The sequence below is a fragment of the Antedon mediterranea genome, chromosome 8 (assembly GCF_964355755.1).
Source record: "Antedon mediterranea chromosome 8, ecAntMedi1.1, whole genome shotgun sequence".
Taxonomy (NCBI): domain Eukaryota; kingdom Metazoa; phylum Echinodermata; class Crinoidea; order Comatulida; family Antedonidae; genus Antedon; species Antedon mediterranea.
This window is the reverse complement of record NC_092677.1, coordinates 9,151,068-9,171,941: the sequence shown is the minus strand read 5'-3', so window position 1 is coordinate 9,171,941 and position 20,874 is coordinate 9,151,068. Positions and strand designations below refer to the sequence as shown.

General features: G+C 32.8%; 1 protein-coding gene across 3 annotated transcripts in view; it reads left to right on the top strand.

Annotated features, from left to right (window-relative positions):
• Positions 1-20,874, top strand: part of LOC140057341 (protein capicua homolog) — a 36,819-nt gene that overhangs the window by 1,690 nt on the left and 14,255 nt on the right. For all 3 annotated transcript variants that reach the window (XM_072102961.1, XM_072102960.1, XM_072102959.1), the window contains exons 2-6: positions 4,796-6,111; positions 16,842-17,774; positions 18,291-18,431; positions 19,099-19,259; positions 19,398-19,580. In XM_072102961.1, the coding sequence (XP_071959062.1) occupies positions 4,854-6,111; positions 16,842-17,774; positions 18,291-18,431; positions 19,099-19,259; positions 19,398-19,580 (2,676 nt within the window). In that variant the 5' untranslated portion in view covers positions 4,796-4,853. The remainder of the gene's footprint in view (positions 1-4,795; positions 6,112-16,841; positions 17,775-18,290; positions 18,432-19,098; positions 19,260-19,397; positions 19,581-20,874) is intronic.

Below are 20,874 nucleotides of genomic sequence, written 5' to 3'. Positions count from 1 at the left end.
CTACTCATTCATAAGCTAAAGCAAGCAGCAGTTATAGTATCTAAGGCCGACAGTTTTGGGACTTTGTAAACTCGACTATAATTTATGATGCTGCTGGACCCAAAAAACGGCTGGGAAAAGAGAGTCTATGAGGGATTTTGGATTCTCACCCTTTGATTGGTTGACGCGAATCAACAGACTGGGAAGAATTTTTGTGAAGTCACGTTGTCTATAGAGGGTATTCAGTTGCATGCCAACAGGTTGTGGTCACACACACATACAGCATATTAAAGTTCAAAATTGACCATTTTTAAATGGGCATGTGAATCATAATTAAAGAACTATCTTTGATTTGTAAGTATTTTTGCGATTAAAGGATATCTTTTTAATAATTAATCATAAATATATCTGAAGAAAGAACAATGATTAATTTTAAAATGTCGAGCAGTGTTTTTTCTAAGAAATATTTCTTGTTATATATTTGTTTAAATACTAAAAAATCTTCCTTGACAAGAAAAGTGCAGCCACCCTTATTATTTTACTGTAGTACTTTACAAAATCATTGCTTATGTTTATAACATACGAAGGAAATGACATGCATGGTCTGTATAATCTCAGATGTTAGGCTTAGCACAGGTGTGTGTTTCAACTAATAGATCAAGCACATCTAGTCCTCTGAGAATTCTATTTAAAGTATGAAAATGTTAATGCTAGCAGTAGCAACAGTAGGTTACAAATTTAACTGCAGTGCTACAAACTTTTGTGGTAAGTACTGAAAACTGTTTAAATTCCTCATAACGTCTATATTGAAACAAACTAAAATCACATGTTATTGCAGTAAAAAATGTCATTACTGCAGTAACACTACAAACAATAGAGTGATTTTGACAGGAAAAAAAACTACAATAGTATACAGTAGTAGTAGTTGAACGCAAAAAGAAAAAATCTATAAAGAATCTCCTGTTTTGTCCTCTATGAGTATACTATCGTAGATTGTGAATTGTATGGCACAACTTGTTAAATACTGTAGTTGTACATACTGTATGTATGTAATGGAATTCAAATATTTGGAAAGTGACAGTATACTATAGTAATCAAGGAAATGATATCTAATTCAAGATTCCAAGGTCTAATTCCAAGTATATAAGGTACAGTACACCAGTACTCATAGCATTCAAACATGAATCAATATAAACTTAATTAATAAATGAATTATAATTAAATAGGCATTGTGATCCAAATTTAAACATATTTGAAAAATATACCTGACTTCCACTTTCATAAATACTGTACAAATTTGAGTATTGGTAATATTAATGTGAAAATATATTAAACAAAAACAATAAGCTTTGTAGTTATATTTAAAGTATTTACAACAAACTTCATGATGAGTGTGTACTGTATTTACATGGAGATTTACTCCTCCCTGTATTTAGTCTGCAATCATGTTGTCCTTGGTGATAAAGGATCTAGTCAATGGCCCCGTTTCTGCTGCCAAAAATATACCGTATATATACGGTATATTTTATATACGGTATATTTTTTGGCAGCAGAAATGGGTCTCATAAAAAATATACCGTATATATATGCGGTATATATACCGTATAAATATCCCCATCGTTTGTGGATATTATACGGTATATTCCAAAATATACCGTATATTTCGTACCCCATTTCTGCTGCACTCAAAATATACCGTAAATGTGACCCGACTCGTGACACGAGGTCAAAAACTAACAGAGCGCGACGCGTTTGTTTTGGTTTTTCTGCTGCATTGAAAGTTGAAACACACGTGTAAAAGCAAGCAACAGATCAAAATGTCACTGTGGACCGAACAAATCACTATTTTTGCAATTCAATTGTGGGGGGAAGCGAAGGTTGGGGGGGAGACTGCATGGCAACAGAAGAGATACCGAGATTTTAATTACAATAAATCGAATGTTCTTACACGACAACAACGTGATGTAAAATCATGGTAAAATACTGTATAATAGAAAATGGAAATTAAAACGGCAATATAGGATAATATAGCATAATATAAACTCAATTTGAATAACAGAGTTTATTTATAGTGACATTTCTAGATTGTGCTTGTATGTGCGGTGTAAATTCGTTGCCACTTCTGCTCATTAGATTTAAAATAGAAAGCAATGCTGTCATGTAACCTCACTACACGAGACTCTAGGTCAATCCATACTTCCGTCTCACGAAATGCATTTTGGGTAATGAAAGCCAACTTTTTTACAACCCACCCACGAAGTATGTGCAGCGGAAACGGTGCACGAATTTCATATACGGTATATTTATACGGTATATTTATACGGTATATTTTGGGTTGGCAGCAGAAACGGGCCCAATGGTATATTCATTTACCTTCAGGACCTATCAATTATTTAATCAGATCCTGTTGTGGGCTCCTATTTGTCCATTATACTTACTGGTTACAGTATATAAACACCAAGTCAGTGACTTTTCTTAATGAAAACTTTATAACTTCTATTCTTATAATCTTCTCTGCTGTTTTAACTTCTGCAATTTTTGTTCCTTTGTGGCCTAAAGGCCAATTTACACTAATGAGTGGTAACACTAACAGTAATAAAAATATAGAATTTATGTTATTCCTTATGACCATTTACACGTGGCGCTGTTTCTGCTTAGGATAGATACAGATTCTATGTGGGACAAGCTACATAGTTTTCCGCTAACCAACCACTTGTCTGTGTAAATTGGCCTTAAAGGAACATTTTATTTCTCTTTATTCATAATATTAATAGTCAAGTTCTGTCTACACTAGTATTAAACTAGTTTGATAACAAAAGTGTGATGTGCCCAAATATGATAGTAATATGACATCATCGTGTCCATATATGGGAGTGCAGACAGAGCTTAAAACACAATACTTTGGTAACAAAGAGGTGCAAAATCCAAGAAAGCAAAGCTAGTGAAAACACCAGTAAGACTTTCTTATCTTTTGCGTATGAATATTATCACATCATACTGTACATACTGTACTAAACTACTACTTACTATAAAAATTGTATATAATATTGACATTATAATGAATTTCAGCCTTACTTCCTTTTAATGTTTCTTCAATTTCTGTAATATGCATTTTTAAACTAATTTAGGCACAATACTTGATTTATTATACCCTACATGTTCTTCATCATACTGTACATTTTCTTACCAAAAACCATTATTGACTAATAATAAACAATGCTAAAGGTTTAAACACTTACCTTATTTTAGAAAGGTAGTTATCAATTATTATTTAATATTTCACATAATTATTTCGGTCATGTGATATGAATCATGGGAGGATATGTATCATGGCGGCATAGACGTTGTGGGTGGCGTTCTAGGAATGTTATTTGCGCTTTTTGATCGTTATTCTCTTCAATATTTATCTTGTAATAAGACAAAGAGTATAAAAAGAGAACATACTTAGTTTATGTGAATCAATAAACAAATGTCTTATATTAATGTTATATTGATATGTAATAAGACAGCTTAGTTGTGTCAATAAATATCTTCATGTTTGCATTTATTTGATGATCTTTTGAAAAACTAACTGTACAGTACAAATATTCACGTCACTTTTTGTGTACTGAGTACATTTAACAATAACGAACAAACTATAATGATGTATTGTCTCCCAAGAACATGAAAAATGAAGATTAATAAAATCAAATAATTTGAATACGGTAGGCCATTTTGTTAAGTAAATCACTTCCATAGAAAAAAATCCTGTTCAAAAACAAAGTAATGTTTCCAATCAGTTATTTATCTTCACATCCTTAAATAGTATTTTGCATTATTTATAAATCGCATGGTACAGTACCATGGTCATTCATGCTTTCCCTTTGAACAATGAACAATTTTGCTTTTAAAGTTTTACCCAAGTAAATGGCCCACTGTATTAATTACCTACATGTACAGTATTTGGCAGAACAATCCAAATTTTAAGGTGGGCTTATTTAAAAAAATGTGGACTTATACCTAAGGTATATAGTACTTTGTTATTACTCTACTTTACAGTTGTGAAGTTTGTGACTTTTTTTAATGACTTTTAATATGAGTACATAAAACTGCTACATTGATAAACGGAGACATTTTGGGAACATGTGATGATGTCTGACTGAAAGTCAAATGTAATGTGTAATTATTATTGTACCATGCTCAAACTATATTTCAGTTTGAGTCCAATAATTTTTTCAAACCTTAAATTTATCAAGAGTTCCTGGCCTGTCTGAGTTTTAGAATCAGTTTCCTTACATAAAGCCGTGGGCGTATTAAACGATGACTTGTAGCCTACTAACGATTTTTACTGGACAACACATTGAATAGATATCATAATCTATGTGTGGAGCTTAACTGATTTATTTATGAAAAAAAACTGGGAAAAAAAGTTTTACATCAATTAAAATAGAATCCCCTATTTTTGGGACACTTTCAGGACCCGACAAAGGGGCCTGAATAGGGTTGGCCATAGTGTCAAAACATACATTGTCCCTTTTTCACAGGTCCCAAAGGAAGGGTTCAGATACTGTACAAGGAAAGGTTTTAGAAAGAAAATTGAGGATACACTGTGACTAGAACCCCTAATGAGACTTTGGAATCCAAAAAATGTCCCTTAATTTATGTCCCATAAATAGAGGTTGAATTTAATATTAAAACATGTTCCCCCTCATTGTTGTCATGGAAAATTTAATCGATTTAATTTGAAACTTTTTAGAAAGAAAATTATTAAGATAGTATTAACTTACCTTTTGTATTTATTTGAAATCTTTGTAAAAATTGGTTTGCTTTATTTTAGGAATTTTCCGTTAAATCAATCTTACTAGCTGTTTCGATGTCAGTGGTTAACGCAAAAAATGTCCCATGCTACAAGGAAAAGTGACAGACGAAAGCGCTTGAAAAACAGAGTGGGCAGCCAGAATAACTCTTCAGAACCTAACTCAACAGTACCTTTAGACCAGCAATCAATAACTAATGGGAAGGTAAATGAAGATGCAATATCGTGTAAAAACGGAGACGGTTCGACATTGAGTGCTACAGATGTTACATCAAGTGACTTAAAAAAGAGCGACGAAACTACTTTAACACATACCAAAGATTTTCCTATATCAAAGCGACCAAGTCCAGATATGTCTACTCCTCCTTATAAAAAAATCGCTCTTGATTTAAAAGATTTTCGGAATCGTCGGGTACTTGCGAAACGCGGCTTTACATTTATGCCAGCCGTTATTAAAAATTGTAGACAGAATAGAGACGTAAGTGTACAGTTTGAAACCGACAGACAAGTTGTAGATTTTGAAGATGTTTTTTCAAGTACAAATGTTGGAGTTGTTCGTGACAGTGATCCAGACAAAAGTAATGTCACTGTTGGTTTGCATGTTCTTGCTCAAGTTAGCAAAGATCAACAGATATTTTGCGAATGTGTTGTTGAAGTCCTAAACAATGAAAATCACGCACAAGTTCGTTTTTCAGAGGAAGTAAAGAAACATTTCGGAGTTTCCGAACTTTCAGTGCCATTGTCTAAAATACGATTGATTAGAACTCCATGGCAGTTGGGAAATCACACATTTACCGGAACAGTCCGTCAACTTGTTTACGGTCCGCAACAGTCTGCACGAACTGACGAGAAAGATGAAGAAACAGACAGTGCATCGGAAGGATCCGATTGCGAACTACAAAAAGAAATACGGTTTGATAAAGGAACTCACTTAATAGGTAAATCCCCTTCAATAACCCCTGAAGTTGCTATGGCCACTTCGTCTCCATCAGTAATGGGTCGGCCGCATCATTCCTTTCGACGACGACATGCAAGTAACCTCAGTACGGCATCATCGTCTCACTCTATTTCTCCAATATCGCCACCTGCTAAATTTAAAAAAGGTGATGTGGTAACTACACCAAATGGAGTTCGTAAGAAATATAACGGTAAGCAATGGCGGCGATTGTGCTCAAGAGAAGGCTGCAGCAAAGAATCTCAACGCCGTGGATATTGCTCTCGACATCTGTCCATGCATGGGAAAACTCTGCGGGGCGAGCTTTCAACTGACTGTGATGCCGACTGGGAGAACATGTCTCATGGCAGTGGGTCACGCAGCTCCAGTGTAACAAGAACAGGTGAGGTTTTTACTTCATATTTTTTTACTATATTTTTTCCTACTCTACTTTCCTACAATGCCTTGTGCAACTTCGGTTGACAACTGCTGCAGATTTAGTGGTTTAGTAATTTTTACTGTACAATTACTGTAAGTGGACACTTGCGGCACCCAAAAAGTGTCTTCTTACTGGCCAAGTTAATCGCTTAAGGCAGAGGTGCTGCAAAACAAATTTATAATAATCGGCACAGGTTCTAGTTCTAGTGGTGGAACAAGTCTTCTCGGGAAAACAATTTAAAATGGAAGTCCAGGTTACACATATGACTCATAGATGCTGTAGTATAAAGAACCCGAGGCATCTTGCGTGATGAGTAAAGGTTATCCTTGTATTTTGGTTCAAATGTAGCTACTGTTGATGTTACAACAGTTATGGGGACTTGTTGTTCACCTGACCCAATTCTATTTAGTAGCCCTGTTTGATTTGCAATAGTGATTATCACACCAAGAACCAAGTGATTTTGACCGATTGTTTTCTTGTGCTTTGCTACTACACTGTACTCTAGACTTTAGAGAGTGACTCCTTTCATACCTTAACAGATAAGGTTTACGACTGCGATCGTATTATTACATAGTTTGTGTTTAGAGGCAGCATTACAGATTTTGCCGTTTGAGCCCTTTTACACAATAAGCCAACACTCGCGAATTCACTACTACTGTACATTAAAGTGGACATACCTCAGCCTCATAAAGTATCTATAAAGACCTTGTGAAAGTACAGTAAAGTTTAAAGTTTATTTTGAAATTTGAACTTGATTTTGCCATTTGGTTGACTCCATGTTTCAAGGCCTCTTGTTGCATTTTACCATCAAATTCTTAGCCCTGGATGGCCACATTGTAAGTGTAATGCACTGTCGTCATTTAATGTGTTCCGGGATTTAACAGTTTAAAACAGAAAAGCAGTAAAAATCTTTAACATTAAAGGATAAAATAGTATATATAAAAGTACAATGTTTTCTCTATGGTCCCTTTATTACTGAAGTAAATTGCAGAAGAAATCAACTAGTGTACACAACAATTGCATCAGATAATTTTGAACTTTGCTAAAAAGTTTTTTTAAATTTTAATTAATCACTTAAAAAAGTATGTACTGTACAGTACTATAAAAAGATTATTTACTGCAGTTAAAATATGATTACTACTGCCATAATACACTTAATAATATATATTATAGTTATATATTTTACTTTGTAAAGAACTAAAGAATTAAAAGTCTTCAAGAATTAAAACTAGTTGCCTTTTATAATTTGATCAAGGATAATGTTTAGACAGTTTGACAAACCCGCCCACGTTAACTCGTGAGGATTTGACACAAGGCAAGAAAAGCGATTACACCCCCAATCCAAATCCTAGTGCCCTGGATGTGTGTGAACCAAAACATAAAATGTAATTACATGTATCAGTTTGAGCATTATTATAAGGGACCATGTTTAAAATATATTACTTTAATTACTGCAGTAACAAATGTTGTTCGTTTGTTATTTTTTAGCAAGCTTTCTTTAGAAAATGCCGATTATTGCAGTAACTTCATCATGAACCTTTACAAACTAAAATCATACGTTATTGCAGTTTGAAAATGTCATTACTGCAGTAACTGCAGGAGGACAATTTTGACATGATCCCTTAGCCCTTTGAATAACACTCCAAAATATTATCTTAAATAATTACTGTAGTTTAATTAAAAACAGAATATAATTTTTTCTGAATTCGTAAAATTCAGCCTATTGCAAGGAATTTTCCAAAATTAGAATCAGTGTTTATGCAAGCTATGAAAGAATTATTTATTAGTAAATAATGCAACCAAAAACCCCCAACTAAACGTTAATTACTATTGCTATATACAATTTTTATTTCGTAGACACCAACAAACAATGCAAGCCAAATCAGTAGAATCTAGGTACATTATGAAGAATCATTACCAATACCATTATGTATCTTAAAAAGTTGTTTGAATTTTCATACTGTATAGTAAGTTGAAAACAATGAAAAGCAGGTCACATAAAAATACAAATTAAAACCACTTGTGTCTGATGGCAAAGGGTTTTTTTAAATACAAATAATAATATTTAATGAGTTTGTTGGAAAGCTAGACATCCAGATAAGAAACAAGGTAAATTTTGCAACTACATGATAGACTGGGATCGTCTATTGTAAAATGTTTTTTTTTTTGTGTTCTGGAAATTCTATCTATTGATTGCCAAAAATTTACACTACAGTATACTCTGTCAAAAAAATCAAGAATGTCTTTTTGTTGAACCTAAAAAGAAATTTAAATTTTAGATATTGAATAGAAAGAATACTTTCATGTGATTGTTCTATTCAATGAGAGGGTGCAATAAAGGTAAATTATATTCTCCCCATTCACAATACAAAATATTTATGATTTCTATCAATTGCTCCTTCCATCTTGAATCAATGTCGAGGTGTACAGTTAGCAAGCTATTAAAAAAATCAGCACTTGGATTTTGGCAGTGAGGTACAACAGTTTGTTCTTGAATAGTCACAAACCTTGTGATGTACACAATTCTCAAAATGCTGAACATGCAATAGAGTCATTAAGTAGAACATACCATGCATGCACTAGATACTGAATGGCACATACTGTTATTCAAAGATTTGATAATCGAACAGTTGCCAGACTCGAGTTGCACACAATTCTCAAAATGTTTACAAAAAGCTAAACATGCAATAGTGTCATTAAATAGAATGTACCATGCGCTAGATACTGAATGGCACATACTGTTATACAAACATTTGATAATCGAACAGTCGCCAGACACGAATTGCACACAATTCTCAAAATGTTTACAATAAGCTGAAAATGCAATAGAGCCATTCAATAGAACTTTTAACATGCAATAGAACTACTGAATGGCACATAATGCAAACTTACTAACCAATCAAATGGCAGTATGCTATAAAAAATTACTATGTTATGTGGTATTTATAATAATATTTTATTTGTATTAATACAGTATGTGACAACCACTGTATTTAGTAAAATCTTTTACAGACTTGTTCTACATTTTAACAATTAAACCAAGATCCTTTTTCAGTTCCTGTAAACACATAGAATAAATGAATCACACATTTGAAAAGTGGCTTCAATTTATAAATCAGCAATCAATTATTCCTAAAAAAATGTTTCACTACTGTGTAATATCCATATTATAAATAGATTAGATTTTATACTGCTGCAAGAATTAAATTTTTGTAATATCTAAAAATAGACATTAGCTCACCTGTTATAAGGTTTGCCTGAGTTCATTTCTAGGACATTGAACAACAGGAATAAACAGACCAATAGCATTATTGCGTTTATGAAATCACATAACCTTGCCGTAGTACTAAACCAATACCGGTACTTCTGTAATCTGTTTTAAAGTGCCCTAGTAATATTGTATGTTAATTGCATCAGACGGCATTATTGAATGAATACATTGATCAAATAACAAAAATTCTGGACATATTTATAGTGATGATGCAAATAATTCTGGAATATTTTAATTTTAAAGAATAAAATAATTAAACATAAATAAAGATAAGTTGAAAAAAACTATGATTTTCGAGCTGCACCTTTTTTATGTTTTTTGTATTTATTGAACAAATAAAAAAGACATTCAAGGAAAAATCTACAAGTACAAGGTTCATATTTTTCTAATCTTTAAAATATTAACTTTTATTTTCAATTAAATGATATAAAATGTCCCAAATTTATAGACAAAAATGTCAGTAATTCTTATAATATAGTCCCGGACTTTAGTATTGGATTGTGTGATCAATAAACAATGGCATCTGTGATTCTGCAGAGGTTGAAACAATCAGATTTTTTAGAAAACTTCTCCAATTTTAGAATCTATTTGTTTTCATTATTTGTCCCCAAAAACCTGTAAGAGGCATTTTGTAACCTTTTAAATTTTATTCTTCTCATTGTAAATTAGGGATCAGTGTTTAACAGATTATTATAATTTGGACTTTGCTCTGTGCAACCTCTTACAATAGACAATCAATAAGATGTATGATTATCTGGTCCCTGGGAGTCAATGATTATAACAGACCTGGTAATAGTACTTTGTAAAGTAGTGTATTTACTGGTAACACAGTAGACCTAATGTTGTCTTTAGGTAAATGTATGTAAAAGAACATTTGTGTTAAATATAAAGTCCATCTATCAGGAATATTGACAAATGAATACTGTTGTCTTCCTGTTGACATCTTCACTTTTTTCAATGTAATGTCACTTCAGTTTTAATATTTGAAGACAAAACTATTTTTCCAAAATGACTCAAACTTGATTTTATTCAACCAAAACCTACGGATAAAATAATAATGTACCAGGTACATACAAAATTCCTTTTGTAAATTTAACATGGTAGTACTGTATATATTTTGTATTATCAGTCAATGAACATTTTCACCACTGTAGCATAGCCAAGTGTTGTACATTACCACCTTTTATTGGTGCTTTTATTGTTACGCATTTATCAAATGGTATAGCCAAAAACACAATACAAAACGGAATAGTAAGGCTATTGTACCTGTATTTTAAAATATTATCTAATTAGAAATTACTGTTTATTGCATTTTACTTTTATTATTCATTGAATGAATCAAAAACAGGTTCAAATAGCTAAGTTCAGAGCGAACAATGGAAAATTGATTTTGAATTCTTATTAAAAATTAACCATGGCAATAGGTCGGTTAGGCCTACAGTAGCTCGTATTTTCAAAATAAACTAAAGCTGAGATGGTCCCTAAAATATATTAATTGGCCTCTGACCTATTGTCATTACATAATTTTATAATGACGAATCAGGATTTACTACTGTGTTCAAAATAATATAGGAATATGATGGTTGTTGAGATGGCCCCTGATGAGGGCGCAATCATTTTGGACTTCCCTGGATGTGCAAAAAATAATTGGCATCAATTTTCTCCAACATTACTCCTAAAAAATGGAACAATTAATGATGTCTCAGATATTTTAGATTTTTTGAGCACTAAATAAGTATCATCCACATGAAATCTGCATTCCTAATGTAAATATACTTTTTATATAAAAATTTTTAAACTAGACTGCAAATATTTTCAATCAAAATTGAAGATTTTTGTTTTTACCAATTACACTTACAGCTTTACATGTAGAGCCTTGAAATTGTGTTCTGTGTTTATTTAATATTTATTTATACAAATTACTGTACAATTGAGATAAAAAAAAACATCACAACTGCAAAAGTGTGGCCATTTCTAACTATAAACATTTTATTTTAGAACTAGCAAGTCTTTATTAAAAATATCCCATTTCAATTTTTGTTGTTGTTTAGTATGGGCATTTACTCCATGGTATGGGTTTTATTGTATTTCACATAAAATGTTCACTAAAAATTAATAAATCTTTATGAGTTTTATCAGAACATTAACATTTTATGACAGCAATGACATGCAAAAACAGTAGAAATTAAAGGATAGACAAATGTTACAGTAGAACCATGCTATCTTCGGACCCCTTGTGTGTCTCCTGAATTGGGCTTGGCCGCTGTATTGAAAATACTGTAAAACCTCGAAAAGAAGCTCATGGTCTTTTTCTTTTTTATTACTCTTGGGTAGGCTTCTTTTCAATATGGGCTTCTTTTCGAGATTACTTTTGCAAACTTTTTTAAATTTTGTGAATTTCTACTACAATAATAGGATTTTTTTAGCCATTACCTGCCATATTTATGATCAGAATACCATTTTAACATGAAATGAATTTTCGATATAACCTTTCAAGACCATACATTAATATCTGCATCACAAGTTATCTGGCATTAAATCGCCTTGTTCCTTTGTTAAAATAATCTATCTCGAAATGAACTCCATACTATCTTGAAAAGAGGCCCAGTGGGTTTTAAACTTTTCAAGACATTTTTGCAGACCAAAGAAGGGGGCTTCTTTTGAGATAGATTTCTTTTCAAAGTTTACGGTATTCTCTCTTGAGTGATCATTGTGTCAAGTGTTCATATGGGTGTCCATATAGGAGTGTCTAAACAATGGTTCTACTCTAAGTATTACAAATTTCTTCTTTTTTTCCCTCATTTTTTTTATAAAAAGAGTCTACAGTAGTCTCAAGTGTCTTTATTATTCTTTAGCACAGAATACCAATAAAAGCATACATCTGGTGATTTATCCCATCATGGGAAAAAAAGTGGCTGAACAATGCTCTCATAAAATATTATTTTTTCCTGCAGCTGGAACTTTGTAAGAACATACTGTATAACAAAGTTTTCTTTAACAATGGTTATCAGAGACTCTGTACTCTTGCATTAGCAATATAGAGAAGTAATATTTCATTTAAAACGTCATATTAATACTTAAAATCTTTCCACCTCTATTTTATGCTTTTTATGTTTCTGAGTGTGCAAATGATTTTATATCTATGGTCTATCTTGCCATGTTTCCGCAGCCAAAACAAAATTATCGGTTAATTTAAATTTTTTAAAGTGTGCATGCTCAGTCATTACCAAACAATCAGAAACCCAAACACATTAAAAAGTATCGCGTTTATTCGATAATTATCTGATTTGAATGAGATAATTATCGGTTAGGGTTAGGGTTTCCAGTGGAATCAGGTAAACCACAGGCAGTTTATTGGTTAATTTTTGGCTGTGGAAACACCTTCTGATTGGCAACCATGCTCACTAAACTGTGTTGTCATCATTTGCTTTCTAATTTTGTTGACACATCAAATATACAGTCACGGAATACCTGGAAGCAGGGCTTTTTGTGTTGTGAATTTTTTGTTTGACCATTATTATAGTGCTTTACTGGCGTTTATCATAAATTGAGGCTGAATCATATTTTTGGTCATAGTTTCTGTGGTTATTAATATTGGAATTTCTGTAGTACTTACTTGAGAACTCTGGTATATTCTCAATCACATTTACTGTATCTAATAAAAATGAAGAACCACCCTACAATACTTTCATATCTGAACGTGACATTAAATTGTCTAGTCAATTCAACTATTCACTTCAATCAAGAATCTAGAATACACACCAACCATGAAATTAGTTACTGTATCATTCACACATTTAATGATTTTAATTTATGTTTAATTATTTAGTTGACTTGTGTACACAGTGGTACTAATGTGTTATTTCCTTCGAGTATCATTGATAAAAGTATTGATTTTTTACATTATTAAATGATCATTCATCCTTTTAGATATTTTTGTGAAATCCAATCTTAATTTCATATAAAATAGCAACTTTTTATATAATTAATATAAAATAACCATTCCTAAAGTGAATCATAGGTCGTGTTTATACAACACCCTAAATTAGAACACGTCTTTAATTTTTAGCGTGTTGTTCGGACCGAGGTCAACCCACCTTAACGTTTGCTGTTATACTAGAAATCACGATACTGTGTTGTACCGGAAGTTTCATCAACACGCAGTGCATGCTAGGATAAAAGGTCAAATCGTTGATCGCTTGAATTAGCTGAGTTGTCCTCCTCGCTGTCCGATGTATTCGCGCGGTTTTTACCATTTTCATTATTGTATTCGTTCACGTTTGCATTGTTGTTTATTTTGTTCTCGGTTCATTTAAATTAATAAAAGTTATTTTAAGGGTTTCATTGTTTCATCTATACACTATGGAAGAAGATGCCATTTTTGCGATGTTATTTTTTATTCTGTTTGGAGTGGGAAACGATAGAGGCCTACTAGTACTACCACTGCGAGTTGGCCCCACTAGGCTAGGCGTAAGACGTGGTAGGAGGATGATTGCTGGGAGCGAAGCAGCAATAAATGGGCCCAATCTTGTTAGCAACGTCGCATGACATGATTGATATTACGACCTGTTTTAACGAGAGGTCAAAATATACCCTGAGGACACTTCCAACACGGTAACGGCGACCGGGAATCCACCAAATTTTAGGATTCAGCCAAGTAGCCTTTTTTGCAATTAAATTAAAATCTCATTACACGGAATCTCTTTGTTGTTATACAACACACTTCTCGTAGGCGTGTAATAGCGTGTTGTATAAACGCGCCCATAGAGATATTAAATAGTGAATCTAACAGCATCAAGTGACTTGACACAAATTCTAATGTAATGCTTTATTTAAATCCTATTGTTGCTAGACAGACAGTAAATCTATTGTTCTTTGTGTCTAGATAGTGACTGTACTGAAGTAACCACATTGAATGTAATGGTTAATCTGGAGCTTGGTTGGCCTAGATACAGGGGAGTGTCCTGAATCCAGACATTATACAGTTAAATGACATTTTCGCTCATGTTTATCTCTAGACATGCCCTGGTTAATATTGATTATTTTGTCAAATTTTTTAATAAATAAATAAATGTATAAATTAACTGCAAAAATGTCTGGATAGTGCATTCAGACCTTTTGCAGTTAAATGGTGTTTTATTTAAACATTGCTACTATATTAATGTCATAGCTGTAAAATGGCTGGATAGTGCATTCAGACATTTTGCAGTTAAATGGTGTTTTATTTAAGCATTGCTACTATATTAATGTCATAGCTGTAAAATGGCTGGATAGTGCATTCAGACATTTTGCAGTTAAATGACATTTTTTCAAACATTGCTACTGTACTATATAATGAAAGTTTATGATACCCATACTTTGTCTAAAAGAATATGATACTTCAAAAGCTGCATGTTGGGTTTTTTGTCTGAAAAATGTTCCCAAGGCCATGTTCTTATCGTCTGGCAGCCTCTAATTCTATTCAATCAGACCTACTTTATAGAAGCAGGTTGAGAAAACTAAAATCAGTGTAGTTACTGCAGTAACTAGTAGAATAATTATTATTATTTCTAAAGGATTATTATCTTATCGATTAAAAATCGTTTGTTGTTTTTAAGGAAATTATTGTTACAGAAAAATATTTGTTCCTTAATAAAACATTTTTATAAAAATAATTTTTAAAGGTTTTTTTTCTCATTGTTTTTAAGGAAGTAGTTATTTTTATTTTATTTATTTATTTTATTCAGTTGTCAACCAACAGTTAATACTGGATATTGTTTTTCTAAAAAAAGCCATTTAAAAAAAATAAAACTGAATTGAATTGACCTAAAAAAACCTTCAGCACAAATGCCAACTAGAATTAATTTTAGTAAGCACACCTTCAATTTTATTCATTTCAAAGTATAGTATCAATACCAACAAAAATCATCAAGGTTACAAACATCTTGTTTAAGCAAGGACAAAATAGTAAACTGCTAGTGATATGAGCCTTCTAGCACAGTCAGGAACAATACATTACAATACAATCTAATGACCTTTGTTGAATAGGTGTGTCAATTAGCAGTGGACTGATTACAGTAGTTAAAAATGTCAATCAATTTAAAGGCTATTTCATTCACAAATTATTGAAGGTCTAGAACTACTATAATTAAACTAGCATAAAGTTCAGTACAGAATTTACAATTTGTAAATACTGTATTTGATATGTTTGTGAATTCATGTCAAATTGCTTAGTATTAGCATGGAGAAATAAGTTCTCTATGGTATTAGTATATTAAGGTGGTGATTTTGTAATTTATGATGAAGTTTTTCTACTACATAAATAAAATATTTTAGTTTATATAGGCCAATTAAAAATACATTTTTTTATGAGGGGCTTTTTAAAACCTATTGTTTTGACAAACTAAACATGGTAAAATTTAACCATCATTCATTTTGGTAAAATTTAACCATCATTCATGTTGCCCTTATAACAAAAATCTATATCTGTTTTTCAGTTCAGAAACATTTATTTCATTCTTCCTAGAAACATTTTTATGAAAAGAGAATTAGCCAAAAAATTAAGGAAAAAAAATCACAACCAAAACATCAGAAACGTTATTTATTTACATTGGATCTTCTATTCTGTATGATGAATATCTTTATCCTGTATATTATCATGGATAGTTACTGTACCATCATGGCTTTTGATAAAAATGATTGTAAGTGTATTATTAGTCACTGCATAATGTATTTCAAAGAAAATGACAAAATACTTTGTCAATGTGTCTGCTGTCCTAATTTATTTACACAAGATTGCTTACTTTTTTATAGTCAAAGTAGTGCATATGTTACTGGTTATCAAATATTACTCTCTGTGTGTAAAAGACAATTCACAGAAATATTTATGAAACTTTAAACACGTCACCTCTTTGTTTGGTTTCTTGGTGTGTTAATCCCTATTGCAGCTTAAATAAGGCTGCACTGCGATGGGGTGAGGTGAACCTGGTATAAAAATAATAATATCCCCCAATAACTGTTGTTATGTCGACGGGGCTGAATTTGAATAAGAACACCAGGGTATCCCCTACTGATCGCAAACGATTTCCTCGGTCCTTTAGTGTGCACATTGGTCAATAAATTGTTATACATAAAGACTTCTACCACAAGATCTATGATCAAGGAGAGAATTGAACCTGTGTGCCAATATTTATAACCTTTGGGCCGACCATGCCTTAACTGCTTGGCAGCTCAATTCGAAAAACCATGAGGAATTTTTGTACGCATTCGGAGACTACCTTTTTATAGTATCTAATAATATTTTTTTTAATTCAAAATTAGAATAACTGAGAATTATTACATAATTATGAGAATGAAGGTTAATTTTTATTGCCTTTTAACAAATGCCAAAATAATCTAAAATATTTTTCAAAATAATCATAAAATTTAATTGTTTTTTACTTAGATTCAAGACCTCAAATTGACCAATTTAAGTTTGATATGGACGATGCTGAAGCGGCCTCTATGCTTATTTCACTTGGAAATTCTAGGTCTGGAACTCCATGCTTTAAACCAATACAAACACCAATACCACCTTCCCCCAGATCAACAACACAATCGCCTCAGTACAGAATGAGGTCAATGACCTTCAGTCCTATCAACCATTCAAATTCCTCGCATCACAACCGGTATTGGAGTGCCAGCGCGCCCATGTCGGGAAGGTCATCTGTGGATACAAGCTCTCCTGGAAATGCTCATCGCTTAAGTGCGGGTCAGACACCAACTTTCCAAAGCAGTTTAAACTTTGCAACACCAGTCAGCCCGAACAAATTAAAATCGCGTATGGAACAAGCAAGGGCGATGAATAAACACTTAAGTGGTAACAGTGACGATTCAGGTCCTGAACATTTAAGATCACCTTCTTATCAGCAAAACGTGTCATCACCACATCTGTCGCATGTCATCTCCCCTCCTCAAATCATATCACCTCCCGCACAAACTTCAGTTTCTAGCGAGAAAGCAATCAGATTTGAGTTCCCGCCACCGCAGAATGATAAACTTCGTGCAGCATTACTTGCGCCTAAAACACAAAAACCAACTGTGGCACCAGAAACTCTGCAAAATCCACGAAAGGAATACGAGAAAACCCCATGTGGTGGAAAACCGAGGGATAAGGTATTACGCAATGCAATGAATCAGTATATGGCAAAACCTGTAAGCGCTCCTTCACCAGTGGCTACCAGTCCAGCAACAGTTCAAAGCCAGGCTCAAATGCCTTCATCTACCCCTGAGCAGAAGACAACCGTGGCTGCTCACCCTACACCATCTTCCCTGTTACCAGTGATGCCACCTGGTGTCCCGACTCAAGATAAAGATACTAATGGGCCAAAATCTGCTGGTATGTTACAGTATATAATGATGAACAATACATTGTAATCACAATTAGAACAAACCCCCTGACTTCTGATTAAAGATAGTATGATTAAAATAAGTCATAATTTATTCCTATCATTAAAATGTCATCAATAATATCAATAATAACTTACTAATGTATAACTATCTAAATAAACTAAACCTCAATGAGTGACATATACTAGAAAGTCACTAAACACCCTCTCCATAAATGGTACAGTCCAGTAAGCAGCAGTCATAGACTACCAACACTCATAGGCTGACAATCACCATATATATTTCTTATCATAATATCCTAATTTTCCATATAAGATCACTACCTTCATTTTAATTTCATCATAAAGTGTAGAATAGTATACTATGTTAAATAAATATCAAATCTCCTAAATTTTAGCAATGTTACGTTTGACTGGTCTTAATGTACATTATTGACATCTTAAAGTACATTTGATATTTATCTATGCTCTTTTAATTGCTTTCCTACATTTCCGTGTTGCCTTAGGTTGGAATGGCCTTAATGTACCACCGGGACATGTTCCAGTTTTCCATTGGCATTCGTTGATTCCCATTTTCTCATCGAACGGAATGGAGAAGAACAACAATCTGGAAGTAGTGGACCAACAGCAGCTAATACAACCTACAGGCAAGTGTTTAGATTAACATACTAAAGCATGTTACAATGTTAAGCACTACAGTGGTAATGCAAAGCTGACTATTTATGTAGTAGTCTAACTTTAACACAGTAGGGTAAGTGTTTTGTACTTAGCGGAGATGGGCAGAGAATGCCACATTTAAGGCTTTCCCTCGGTATATTTTAAGACCTTCCACTTAATTTTGGCACAGCACTCACCCAAAACTCTGGACACTTGGACGTACTGCTTTATTTTGTTTATTGTTACCACCAACTCTTTACTTTTTGACATCTACCCTTTATAATACTCTAGCTACATGCCTGAAAGTTATGCGCTCAAATTATTCTCAAACCAACATGTTTTTTATAGCAAAAACAGCACTATTTTTTTATATCATAATTACTAGTTTGAGCCACAGCCCTGCTTGCTAATTCCAGTTCAAATCCTTTGCATAATACCAGGATCTTTTCTCAACAGTTCCGCTAGTAAAGCAAGCCTCATATATACTTATAGAAGTATGGGTTTATTTTTCGTCCTGTTAGATGCTGGATGTGTTTTGAATTAAGACAAGGCAACTTTTCACTCCTAGATTTTCAAATACTTTATACAGCTTCACAAATACGAAATGTCTATATTGCATTTGCGTTTATATTCTCTGTTTCTCTGTATAATATGTAGATGTGGCAGTAGGCAGTCCTGACCTGCATGTAAGTAGTGGATCATTGGCTAGTTCACCAATCAAATCACTCAGCTCACCACCGCCGAGTAAGCGACGCTCACAATCGCTTAGTTCGTTGCCAAAAGATTCTCCAGAAAAAGAACCGAAAAGTCCGAAAAAGGTAAAAAAATTGTTTTTTAAAATAAATAAAACAATAAATGAATAACAATACAAAATACAGTGACAACATTTTGAGTAATTAAGCTTGATTTTATTAATGTTTCACTGTAATGTTTCTGTCATTTGAAAATGTTTACAGAAGGATAAATCGCATGTGCGAAGGCCCATGAACGCATTCATGATATTCAGTAAACGTCATCGGGCTTTGGTTCACCAGCGCCACCCAAACCAGGACAACAGAGCTGTCAGCAAGATTCTTGGCGAGTGGTGGTATGCTTTGGGAACTAAAGAGAAACAACAGTACCTGGACCTTGCGTCACAGGTACAGTAAAAGTTCTTTTTCTAAAAATGACAATATTCTATTAACAAAGAAAGACAGACAGATATATAGATGCTGTGTAAACACACACCATGGAGTTAACGTCCTTCTGTGCATGCTTAGCTGGTCTAAATCATTTCAGAGTTACAATCTTTTTTGTGATCAGTTAATTCTTTTATAACTCCATGTCATAAAACCGCGATATAACTTTGATTGTACCTCTGATATAGCTAAATAGATAGGTACATTCAATGTGATAGGTTTCAGAATGTTACTTCAGACATTAAGTCCTTTCGATCGGGGTTATATCGGATGTTTAACTAGTTTATCTCAGATGTTTAACCGGTGTATCTTTTGTGTTAAACACAGAACAATCTAAACCGCAATGTAACTCTGAAAGAAAAAAGGGCATGTACACGTAGTTAATGTCATTAGTGTATTTATTCAAGGCAGTGATGGAAGAGCTTACGTAGGCCAAAGATCTTTACACCCACCTTTAAATTTAATAATAAACCTTTACGTCCTGCATAGTGTCAATTCTCAGCTAGTTCTGAATTGATGATAAACCTTAGAAACTGATTTTTTTTTACAAATTTTGCCACCCACCTTTAGTGCCTACAGGAAAGGTTCTTAATAAAGAATATAACCTAGGAATGTTTAATTTGTTTAAAAGAAAGTGTTGCGTATGTAGTAATGTAAGTAATGACATTGAAATTACCAATGCTTAAATTTGTGATTAATTCAAATGTTGTATTTATGTTTAACACAAATATTGTCCAGTATGTTTACCCATAAATTGTTCTACCATATTACAATATCAAATGTAAGACCAATGCTAGCTGGGAATTTAAATTTCCATTGTAATTTAAGCTATACTAAAAAAAACACCAAATTTGAAAAATGTTTTTTAGACCAATTTCTTTAGAACCATTGAATGCAATGTTTGGTAATTCCTTTCACAACCAGTTCAGAGAGTGGCTACAGATTGCCGTTACCCATCAAAATGGATGGCCACTATCTATAGTAAAAATGATTATGGTTATAGTACATATACCATAGAATGGATTGGAATACAATGTTTAGTAAATCAAATTCTATATATATTATATTATTAATATTCTTGCAGTTTTTAATTGTTATTTTCATTGTATGACTACAGTAATATTATGCATTCAGTATTTCAATGGTATGACTAAATTATAATTTTTATTATCAATTTGTTATTGTTAACCACCTTTTATAGCTTTTTTTGTATAATATTGGTGATTTCTGTCATTTTTATATAAATAACAGTATT